This window comes from Micrasema longulum, unplaced genomic scaffold (genome assembly GCF_059751315.1).
Source record: "Micrasema longulum isolate JH-2025_06_02 unplaced genomic scaffold, ASM5975131v1 h1tg000026l, whole genome shotgun sequence".
NCBI classification, from domain to species: Eukaryota; Metazoa; Arthropoda; class Insecta; order Trichoptera; family Brachycentridae; genus Micrasema; species Micrasema longulum.
Genome location: NW_028277233.1, coordinates 678,221 through 691,274, shown reverse-complemented (window position 1 = coordinate 691,274; position 13,054 = coordinate 678,221). Strand labels below are relative to the sequence as shown.

The following is a 13,054-nucleotide window of genomic DNA, read 5'->3' as shown; positions in this document are numbered from 1 at the left end:
CAAGCACACGGTCAGGCGCTACCAAAAATTGACGGGTCAATAACAAAATAAAACATTTTAATCATCGAAATTTCTTCATATGTAATGAGAAATTCTTGTACCATTCATTGTATTTGTGCAATAAAAATATTTCAATTCATTTATGTTTTAGTAAAACTGTGTATTACTCAAAAACATAACAATTACAAAAAAAATACCAATATGTCAATATAAGAAATACATCATTCACTTTACCAGGCCATTGGTTATTATTGGAAGTAAGCATCGAACTATTAATGGTCGATGGAAGTACTAAAATAGATTAGCAATATGTAATCAAAATATAAACCAACGTTCATGAATGTAAACTTTAAAAAAACATTGTAAGACTAAATTTTGTCTTCGATTTTAGTTTTGAATAACACTGAAATGATTTATTTTATCCTTTATGACATTTAAGAAAGAAAATCCAATACAAAAAGATGGCTTCTCTTCCACCAATATGTATATTTATTTTTTTAAATTTACAGCTGATGAGTGTTTCACATACTTTAGATTTAATTTACTGCTCTAAAGAACATTATACACACTTTATAACTTATTGACCTCAACGTTATGGTAGCAGCCCTAACTGACTGCACTATTTTTTTACAGTACAATATTCATTTTTAAAAATAGATGCATAAATTTCTCAGCACTAGCATGCATTTAGATGGTACATAATGTTCTTTTTACACAAACCCTACCCCATTTTATCAAATTTATATTATAATTAATTATACATTTTCATGAAAAAGACAATTAATTCAAGTTCTTTTTTTATATCTAAAAAAGCAGTATGGACTTAACATGCATACTGGTATAAAAATACTAACATTTAGTTCAACAATCTGTCCATCTTTTATATCTTCTGATTTTTCAAATTATAAATTAAAACACAATATTTTCGAAGCGTAGTATTGAATACGAGTACTTTCTAAATATGCATATTTAAATTCTTGTGATTCCTAACCAAAATAATTAGCACATTATTCTTTTAACTTTCACCATTGATATAATTTTAGTACTCAATTAATAAAAATCATTGATAGTTTTACGATCAGATTTGTTCTAAACGCAATACGGTACATTTTACAAGACACATGAGCCTAATTGAGTATTAAACGTGATGTTATTGAACTTATAGCAAAACGTTGCTTGTAGAATTTTAGAAATAAATGTGGTAGAATGTACTTGTACCAAGCGATATTAGAAGATGTCTGATGCACCACTCCTGTATTGAGCCATTAACATCACTACATGTCTTGCGCACGCTCCATCACATGTGTGTTTTGCACGGCAGCTGTGCCGGGTTCTCTCGCCTGCGAATGCTCGCTAAGCAGCCCGGGGGGTCGCAGGCACCCGTTGCTTTCATCGAATTCCACGATGTTCAGAGTGCAGCCAATGCCATGGCAAGCCTTCAAGGGACATTCCTACTCAGCTCTGACCGCGGAGCCATTCGAATCGAATACGCCAAATCCAAGATGGCAGCAACTGAAGGGGCAGCTTACCACAATGGATGGCACCACTTGGCCACCTTAGAAGTATGCTTATATAAATCCATTGATGTTTTATGTTATTTCTAACCACAGTAAAATCAAAATGCGAGCACATCTAATTAGATTTTGCATGATTTTTTTATTTGTTTACTGCAAACCTTGTTTTTCTATGTCTGAAACGCTCAAATAATAATTCTTTGTGGATATATTGTATTTAATTCATTTCAAGTATTTGAATTTTTTCATCACCCGCAGATAACACATAGATTGCTAAACATATGATTTTCTTCCTTTCAGGGACCCAAAATCGGAGAAGAGAGTGAACAACATTAATACATACCTTCAGCTTACCACCTGACAACCTGAGCTCCTAGGCACAGTTTACAAGTTATTACCAAATTGTGTAAAATTATAATTATCTTTATACTATTTTATTCCTATCCATCTTATTTATCAACAAAATAAATTAGCGAGTCATTGTTTTCAAATTTTCTATGGACTTATGTCGGTAATACGTTTTTAAGAAAATACTAATCATTCTTAAAGAAGATTCTGACGAGAAAATCTAATATTAATAATAAAGATTCTGACTTAAGCTATAAACCAAAGGTGCCCTTTTAAAATTACTTTTAAGACTTTAAAATTCTTATTACAGAAGCGCCATTCTTTACTTTGTGAATTAATTCACTAGGAAGAGTATGAAAGCTGTCTGTGAGTATTTATTGTTGCAATTTTATCTAATTACACCTATTCATTTTCATGTTCATTGTTATGTATGGGTTTATAAAATCCTGTACATTTTTATTTTGTAAGATTTTTTATATGAATTCCTAAGAACTTTTTCAAATATTTACACATACATATATGTATGATAAAATGAATGCCACTCTAAAGGTATGAATGTTTCATTATCACAACACCCATGGGAACATTCTTGTTATTTATCTTAAAGCATTTGAATTTTGATTAGTTTTATGTAGATTTTTTAAATATTTATCTGAATTAACTTATCAAAGTTTTAGCTTTATAGTTGATCTCTATATCAATCGTAGGTTTAGTAGAAAGGTTTTTAGTGGTTATCTCAGTGATACTTTATCTTTTGAATGGACTGGAGGGAAGCTGGTGTCGGGTGTCTGCATTTTATGAAAGTTTCATATTCATTTCTTAATTAAATTTTTGCCTTACTTACTAAAGTATGTATGTATAAAGGCAATCAAAACTTTGCAATACAAAACTTAACTTCTTACATATACCTGCATTTCGTCTGATGAAAACTTACGCATGCTTGTCGAGCTTTTTGGAAAGTTATAACATATACATCTATTATTATTAATGGAATAATCTATAGGGTAAATTAGTGTATTTAACGTTTAATTATAGAATAAGTCATTTCTTATAAGAATCCCTTTTTCATCTTTGTTTAGGCTTAAAAAATAAAATCATATATTTGTTGTTTTTTCATAATTATTTATTATACATCCATAAGTATTTGTAAGAGATGCCTAATTAGCAATAAACCAAATATCTTTTCTTAAAAGAAAGCCCTTAAGTATTTTGAATTTTATTTGTTTCAATCATTATTTATGTATTTTTTATATTTACAAACATGACTTAATTTGACTTTGAAAATTTTACAATAATTATTTAGTCAATATGATTATTAAAATGTGTTTAAATGATTTCATAAAAAAAATATTTATTTGATTACATACTTTTGTAATTTTGTATGGTTGTATTTAGTGTTATTCTTATTATATTAGGGCAAATTATGTGTATTTCTAACTTTTAACAATCCAAAGCCTTTGTAAATTAGGTTTCTTGAATGTTACCATGTTTTTTTTAACTTCCTTTGAAGTTTTTTAATAATATTGTAATCAAATATAATCTGTACAAATTATTAACAACATTTCAAAGCAGATACCTCAATTTATCCAATAAAAGAGCCCTTCTGCTGGAAAATGTACATTTTTACTGTTTTTTTCATACTAAAGTAATATGTCAATTGTTAAATAGTGAACCTCCCATTTTAATATTTGTCAATTGTCAATAAAAGTAGAAATGTATATTTGTCAATTCAAAATAATACAGACCGGAAGAACTTTTTAATTTCAAAATTTTTCTTACTCTTTTATTACTGGCAACGAACATTATAAGATTCTTATATATTATAAAATAATCTAAAATGGTTTGTCATTTACATAAATGGTGAAAATTAAATTAATTAGTTTGTGTGCGGTTTGATGTGATACGATAGTAAGCATTATTATCATTAATAAAAATATACTTACATGTTTAAATAATCATAGATTGAATCTGTTAAATCATAAACTTTTTTTCTTTCAATATGGTTTTACATCTTTTTTTCTGACAAAATAGTTTTTAAATTTAAGAAGCAATCATTGCATTAATTCTTAAATGACAATTGTATAACTCTAATAATTTTTATTAAATGTTTTAACCAACCATGCTGTTGGTCTTGGCTAAATTTAAGATGTTCTTTATAATATTATGTGTTTGTTACCTTAACAAGTGAATATTGTTACATGATGATCTCTTTCTAAGTGGACACACGAGTGGCTTTTTCATATTCTCAATACATTAATTAAAAGCATTCTCTATTTTAGTGATGCGATTTTATGTTTTTACGTGTAAAAAAAATCTAAATGAAAGTTTATACTAAAATGTATTGTTGCTGTAGACAATCACGGTATCTTCTGTTGATTCCTCAATGAATATGGAACACTAGCCAATCAACGGTGTTCTAGAAGCAGGGCAGCTTGCGTCATATGTATCGGATTATAACCTACTTATGTAGAACTGGACAAGTAGGGAGCCGATTGATGAAGGAAATGTCGTGTGTCCACTGATGATTCCGTCCAATTGTGTGTGTAGATGTTTTGTTAGAGAGCGAATCAGCCGTGCTGAGTGATCGCTGACTTACGGGGACTACATTAAACATATCAGCTTAATATAAACAAATTAATAACTTAATAAAAATATTTCATGTATTGAATATATAAATAAATTATATCTAGTTTACTAGTTTAGATAATCAATTATTAGGAATAAAAATTATTTTTATTCAACTGTCTTTGTAAAAACATTTTTTGCTACATCAGTCAAAAATAACGAAACATGAAGTGGATTATTTCTTCTGAAAAATGTGTTTCTTAAATCCTTTTTTCAATATTAGTAATTGTTTAACAGTAACTATGGTAAAATAATATCCCTTTTGGGAATAAAATGAATTGAAATGGCTATAAATTTTTGATGAAGTCGAAAGAATTTTGATGCATTGGCAACGCAAGAAATTACAATGTGATAAAAATGTATCAGTGGTAACAAACTAGCCAGTTATACGCCTTCTTGCATTAGGATAGGAAATGTTGTATATCATACAAACACCACACGTCTAAACATATCAGATCTGTGCCCCTTATAATATTACTGATAAACAAATCTATAATATTAAATAATATACTTATGCATATTGCGTCATGTTTTTATCTATTACGTTAAATAGTTTAGTAAATCGCTTAAAATTAAAGTTAAAAGGTAATTTTCTAAGTATATGATATGTATGTATGTATATATATATATATATATATATATTAAATGACTTTTTTTTTTAATTACATAATGTTTCTTCTGTAATATGAGGTCCCAAATAATGCCAGCATAGAATAGAAAAAAAGTGTTTGACAAAATGTTACATCTTATTATGATATATATTATGGGTATATTATGGGTGTAACAACAACTATGGGTGTAATAAAAACAATGGGTACCCATATATAAATTGATCAAGCATTGTTCATTTTTTCTTTTACTGAGATATGAATAGTGAGAATAAACTAATATAGAAATCAAAAAGCATTACATGTATTAAAGTATGTAACAATATATTTTGTTCGTCATTAAGTATGATTATTTTATTTGTATCTCTGTTTATTTATTTATCTACAGATTTTATTACACTCTGAGTACAGAGAGAAAGTATTTCAGAATTTTTTTGTTCTAAATATAACTGATGAGATGTATACAAAATACTGTACATACCTTCTGAAACATTCAAAAGGTATGCACATGATTGTTTAAATATTATGTAGATATTTATTACAGATGCATTATCTACCTGGTTACCAAACCATACATAATTTTAGCGCTCAAATTTTATCATAAACCAAACAGCACAAGAACAAAACATTCTTAACTGAAATATTTATAAAAATACTACATAAAAATAATAAAATATTACTTTCTGTAGTTTGGACAACATTAATAACAATTGTATCAAATACTAAATGAACTTATTAAAAGAACCCATAGCCTTAATGTAGATATATTAACTTGCGAATAAAGCCTTGAGCAAATGCTTATTTCAAACCAAATAGTACATAATACATTAGTAGATTTAGTTTTTAAAGGAAAGACCTAACCGCTTACAAGAAATGAATTGTTTTTCAGATAGTTATCATTTAATAAGTTGACACAGTTTCTCCCAAAAATAATTCTAGCTTGTGTTGTTTGTCTTCTCTTTAAAACATTAGATGTTCATATCAAACTATGTCTATGAATGTCAAATAAATATTCTGCTCTCTTTATCACTAAAAGGTGTCAACTTATTTGTATGTTTTAGATAATTAATATAAATGGTCGCCTGTGTTTTTTTGTGTATTTACATTAGTTGTTAAATAATCCTTACTATAAATTGATGTTTTCTCAAATTGGATCCGATATTAGAGAAACATATAATTAAAATATAGTACAATTCAAGTAAGGAACATGCATGTTATTAACGTTCGGGTAATACTCGCATTGTTGTAAATCTCTGCTATATGTGTGGGGTAGTGCGATAATGTTTTATTAATGCCTTTTTCTAATTTCATTTGTGTAATTGAAGATAGGTTAATTATATGGTATCATTATTGAAAGCCCCATGCTAAATGATTGAATGGTGTTCCTGATTTGTGTTCAACACACTTCATGGAATGGCTGTATTACCTGGATCGTACTTAACTTAATTTTATTAGTACTATTTATAGTTATAATGTGTATAGGGTCCAAAGATTGGGAATAAACATGTATAAAAATATCGAGTTTTATTGTATTCCTTTTTATAAACTATCCTTCACCCATTCCAAACATAAAGCTGTTAATCCCTACATAACACTTAACAAAGACATAAAGTTGAAGCTATACTTCTTAAAATAAGAAACATCCTCTTGATTCAGAATACTGACATTGAATCAAATCGAATAATAATAAGCATGGTTTAAACATAATAACATAATATAATTAACAAATTAATAATAGCATAACAATTCCTACAATGCACCAAATATTTTCATTGGAAAGGATCGATTCACCAAAACGATAAGAAAACCTTTTTTTAACTTCGGGGGACCTCAGTGATGTAATGGCTAAGACGCTTGGCTCACCATACACAGAAGATTCCCGGCTCTAGCATACTCATAGGAGTAGTGTTCTAACACAAAAATTGTAATGTGATTTTGCTCCTCCTGGCCTGTTGCGGTGCAAAAAAAATACAAATACATACAGAATACGAAAGTAAAGTTATTACGTAAAAGTAAAGTAAAATTAATTATCGAAGCCACCAGATCCGAGAAGACCTATAAAATGGTCACGGATAGTAGTGAGAAGTTCTATTCGGTATTCATAGTGAGGGAAAGGGACACATTTTAAGCATTTAAAAATGGAATAAAAATGTTCTATCTTGCAATTTTAATACTAACTCTAATGGGCACGATAGTCCACTTTTCTCCATGCTTCTTCTTTCCCTTCTTCTTATGGCAATCAGACCATATCCATTAATGAGGTGAATTTACTTAAGCAATTACTAGATTTAAAAATTAGATAAATATCTAACTTGAAAAAAATAAAGCCGTGTGGGCAAATAATTCATAATTAGGTAGATAAGCACATAGAAAATATAACACAATGTTTATTTTATTTTGACTCATTTATTTAAAATTTACATTTAAGTACATTACAGCACACCTGGGGAAACTGCATGATTGTTTGTTTTTTATTACAACAGAGATAGAGAACACTAATTTTATAACAGGGACAATGCAGATCTAGGACTTTAACTGGCTTTTGACCTGTCATAGACTGGTTTAAAGGATTACTTCAACACACTGTAACAATGATGGTTACAAATGATGAAATCGAACGAGGTTGTAAACATAATATAGGTGTAAGTGACAAGATAAAGAAAGAGTCACTTAGATGGTTTGGTCATAGAGAACGAATGGATTATGAAAAAATGGTAAAACATATGTGGACGTGGCTTGATCAGATAAATCAAAACCTCAAGTCTGGTCATGTCAAAAGCCGACACAACCGAAGGGTATGTATGACAAGATGTATTAATGTGGAGGAACCTAGGAATCTATGTCAGGATACACGTGTGCAGCGCTCATCATGAATTTATTACAATAAAGCCTAAATCAAAAAACTCAAACTCATAAATTCGGAGAGGAAATCGAGTTCTGAGTCAGACCGCCCCCTCTCACACAAAACACCTAGCCCCTGACCCTCTGCTCCTGCAAACCCAGGTACTTCAGAGGTCACAAACACTTTATCGCCTATTACCACACTTACCAAAGTCCAATCCCGCATGTACAATGGAATGGATCGTGCTCCATTTATCGTACATGTAACAAAAGTACAAGTAGACGGCGTCACCCAAACCAACTTGTATTCGGTCGATTTCTTCATAGAAACAATATTCGGACTGCCTGGAACGGAATCAAATCCGTTGGCCGTAACCGTATTTCTGTGGAGTTTAAGACGGCAAACGTAGCCAATACGTTTGTAAAATCAGAAATAGCTAAAAAAGATAATTATAACGTTTTCATTCCGACTTTCCTAGTAACTAAACAAGGTGTTACCAAAGGCATCCCTTCGCACTGGTCCGAACAGGACATTGTGGAAAATGCCGAGGTACCTCATGGATTCGGAAAAGTAATCAAGGCTCGACGACTGAATTACAGATCGAGTAATGGTGACGTAGTCGAATGGAAACCCTCCCGCACGGTGGTTTTGACCTTCGACTCAAAATCTCTACCTTCCCATATTTCCATCTTCAATGTGTCCCTCTCCGTAAAACTCTACGTATTTCCGACTATTCAGTGTTTTAAATGCTGTTAGTACGGACATACAAAAACTGTCTGTAGATCCCTTGTGCGCTGTTACAAGTTTGGCTCCTCACACAATGGGGAATCCTGCACGGTAACGGCAGAAGATATAAAATACCTCAATTGTTCTGGTAACCACTCTGCCACCAGCAAGCTGTGCCCTGAGCTTAAAAGGCAACAAAACATAAAACACACGATGGCTGACAGAAACATTTCATATATAGAAGCTTCCAAAATGTTCGGAAAAGCGACGATTTCCTATGCAGAAATCGTCTCTAAAACGACAAAACCGAATGTCAATGTTGTTATGCCCGCGCCCTCCGCGCCAATATCCTACAAAAAAACAGTAGAGAAGAAGTCGAGGTTAAAAAAACTACCTTCCAAACCTAATGTTCCTCATCATGACCCTTCACTTCTGTATTTCCCGAATGGACAACTTCCATCTGATTCTAATGGAAATGCTTTTCCTAGCACAGTCCCAACATCGAACAATACAATTATATCTACCATATTGAGTATTTTAGTATTGATCCTTCAAAACAATCTACAAATACCGTCCAACGTCGTCCATCAACTCCTAAATATAACCTCCCTACTTAACCACCACCATGGCTCCTCAGGTGAGGATTCTGCAGTGGAACAGCCATAGCGTTTTCAATAAAAAAGAAGACCTCTTGCATACATTGCAAGAAGAATCTATTTCAATTGCGGCCATTTCGGAGACGTGGATGGTCCCGGAATCTACTATTAGATTTTGGGGATTCTACTGTCTGCGAGATGATCGTGAGGATGGGAAGGGTGGCTCTGCCCTCCTCATCAAAAACTCCCTTCCCTTTATCCCTATTAATGTCAAGACTGATGGCTGTCCTTTCCAAGTGACGGCTGCAAAGGTTAATGACTTGACCATCCTTTCCATGTATATCTCCCCAACCAACAAACCCTCAAAATCGATACTTTTATCTTTGTTCCAAAAATTGACCACTCCGTTCTTTATCCTTGGTGACTTTAATGCTCACCATGCTCTGTGGGGTGATCTGACATGCGACAGGTTGGGAAGAGATATTGTTGATCTCTTGGATGATCTAAATATGTGTGTCCTTAATGATGGCTCCGCGACGCGCCTTCAGCTTCCAAATCAGCGACCCAGTGCAGTGGATCTCACCATCTCCAGCGCTGCAATGGCACCATCAGTGCAATGGTCAATAAAGGAAGACACTATTGGTAGTGATCATTACCCTATAGTAGTCAACCTCATATCCAGCCATAGATATTGCCAAAGTGGCCTATCCCCTGGGGGAAGACGAAGACCGAGATACATTACAGAAAGAGTTAAATGGAGATACTTCTCTGACGACATTGAAATCAAAGTGAACGAGCTGCCCACCCCGACGAAAGAGAATGTAGTGAAGTGCTATGAAGCATTATCATCATGCATCGTCAAAGCAGCAGACAAACATGTCCCTGTAAAGGAGAAAGGCAATAGAAGTAAACCCCCCCCCTGCCCCATGGTGGGATAGCGAATGTGCGGAGGCAGTTTTGAAAAGGAAAAAGCAAGCTAAAGTTTACTCCTTAAACATGAGCCTAGAAAACCTGTTGAGTTTTAAACAGGTTGAAGCTAAAACAAAACGCCTCTTAAGAGACAAGAAACGACAAGGATGGAAAAACTTCTGTTGCTCTTTATCACGAGACGTGCCTATATCAACTGTTTGGAGCATGATACGTCGATTTAGAGGTTCTTTCATTCCACCAGTGAGACGCCCTGAGACCCTAGGATGGGTTGAGGAGTATGCCAACAAGCTAGCCCCGCAGACCGCAAATAACTGGAATAAGTCTCCCTATTGATACCAGTTTACAAATAGAAGCTGGTTAGATCATGGCTTCAGTTTAGATGAACTGAAGACTATTCTGACCCGGCTCACAGACTCAGCTCCAGGGATTGACGGTATACTGTATAGTTTTATGCAACATAACAGTGATCCTACCCTCTCCTACATCCTATCATTGATCAACGTGATCTTTTAATCAGGAAACATCCCCCCTTCATGGAAAACCCAATCCATTATCCCTATCCTTAAACCCAACAAAGACCCAAACTTTGGGTCTTCCTACCACCCCATAGCCCTCTCCTCCACACTGTTGAAAGTGGCGGAACATATGGTGAGACAACGCTTGGACTGGTTTGTGGAGAGCTCGAAAACTCTCCCCGAGTCTCAATTTGGATTCAGGAAAAGAAAGAGCACTATCGAAAGCGTGTCGGTTCTGACATCTGATATCAGAGCCGCTCTTACTAAGAAAGAATTCCTTATAAGTGTCTGTCTGGACATAAGTGGTGCATATGACAATGTTATTATCCATATTCTAGAAGCTAAAATGCTACAAATTGGAATCCCGCGAAAACTCACTTCCTTTATAGCAAATTTGATTATCTCTAGAAAGGTAGAAATCAGTGTTCGCGGTCATGCTGTGGTGGAGAGAGAGTTGAGCAAGGGACTACCTCAGGGTTCTGCCCTGAGCCAGATTCTCTTCAATATCTATACGCATGACATCAGCGGAATTGTTCCCTCAGAGACAAGTTTGCTTCAGTACGCGGACGACTTCTTCGTGTATGCATATGGGAAGGACCCAAATAATCTAGTAAATACTCTAAATTTAGGTATGAGAAACATCAGGAATTGGTTAGTGGAACATGGCTTGGATCTATCAACTGGTAAAAGTAATGCTATAACCTTTTGTAGACAGCGAAAAATCCCAACCATAAAAATTCAACACGGAGATGAGATAGTACCTTTTACGTCCCAGATTAAGTTCTTGGGAGAAATTCTGGACACTCATCTTAGCCATGAAGTCATCTCCAATTAATGCTTTACAAGTAGAAGCTTGTGATTCCCCACTCGTTATGAAAAGACAATACTTGGCGGATAGATTTCTTCTAAAATGCTCTGTCCAAAAAAACAACCTGCTCCTCAAAAAGGTACAGTTTCTCTCTGATTGCGTGACATCCTCATCTTTTTGGTTTTATAACTCGCCCCCTTTACTAGTCAACAGTTTTCATTTTTACAAATCTTTCGAATCTAGCATTTATTCTAAAGACCTTCTTCCTCTTTATCGTTTTCCATTTAAAGCTTATATTTATGCCCCAAGTATTGAACTCACATTCGGAGTCGAAAGCCACCTACAGCCCCGGTGTACATTCAACCGTATTCGGTCGTCAAGATGGATAGGTTGGAAAATTATCTACATAGATGGATCTCGGTCAGATTCGCCAACCCATACAGGTGCGCCTATATATTGTGAAGACAACAACTTTCAAAGATTGTACGAATTGCACGAGAATGCATCTGTATTTACCGCAGAATGTATCGCAATCCGAGAAGCTGTCAAGTACGCCTTAAGCTCACAATATAGCAAGTTCCTAATCCTGTCGGATTCCTTGAGTGCCTTACAAAAAATCAAATCCCCTCCATCCTCTAATCCCGAGGATGAGCTCTGCGTGGAAACTCGATTTCTTCTTTCTTTATCAGAGGCATCCAATAAGAGTATTGTTATGTCCTGGATCCCTAGCCATTGTGATATTCCCGGGAACGAAAAAGTGGACGCATTAGCAAAGGAGGCGGTCCACTCCGGGGATCCTGCCTATAGTAATTTACTACCACTAGGTGATCTCCTTGTTATGACGAAAGAGAAGCAACTTCGCACATGGCAAGAATATTGGGTAGCCTCCTCCTAAGCCAATGGTGAACATCTTTTCCAACTAAAGCCAAATGTAACAGAAAAGCCTTGGTTTTCCAAAGTGATTCTGAACAAGTTAAAGACATCCTCCATATGCAGAATGCGCATTGGGCACTGCTGCAATGGTTCTCACCTGTTCAGAATCCATGTCCGGGACTTTGCCATTTACGAATGTCAGCTAAATGAGGAAGATTTAAACCATTTTTTTTTTGGATGCCCCATAAATGATTGTTATGCTGATTTCCTATCCGACCTCTCTGATATTAATATCCAATTCCCTTTTCATATTCTAACTCTCCGGTCCCCACCCAATAAACCAATAACCTAATCCTATGTAAATATATAGTTGTAAATGGTGTAAAGCTGTAAATATGTTTTATTATTATATGTATATATATTATATTAAATACTAACATACTAAATTGTACATATTATATTACTAACACATGTGTATATATGTAAAAAAAAAAAAAAAACAAAAATACTCGAAACTGGCCAGAACACCCGAGTTGAGATGTAAAAAGGCCATGAAAAAACGAAAAAGAAGAAGAAATAAACCATAAACACAGACAAAATAGAAATGGTGCGATTCATAAATACTTTTTTTTGTTCTCTAGTGCTAATTTTGTCTGTGGCCTTGATTAG

The 13,054-nt window shown here is 33.8% G+C and overlaps 1 protein-coding gene across 1 annotated transcript; it reads left to right on the top strand.

The window, feature by feature from the left end:
• The first annotated feature begins 1,122 nt into the window (after window positions 1-1,122).
• On the top strand, window positions 1,123-6,610 carry LOC148285529 (uncharacterized). Its single transcript, XM_088223908.1, has 2 exons — window positions 1,123-1,562; window positions 1,815-6,610. The coding sequence occupies exons 1-2, from the start codon at window positions 1,242-1,244 to the stop codon at window positions 1,848-1,850; spliced, it is 357 nt and encodes a 118-aa protein (XP_088080034.1). The 5' UTR covers window positions 1,123-1,241; the 3' UTR covers window positions 1,851-6,610.
• The last annotated feature ends 6,444 nt before the right edge of the window (window positions 6,611-13,054 follow it).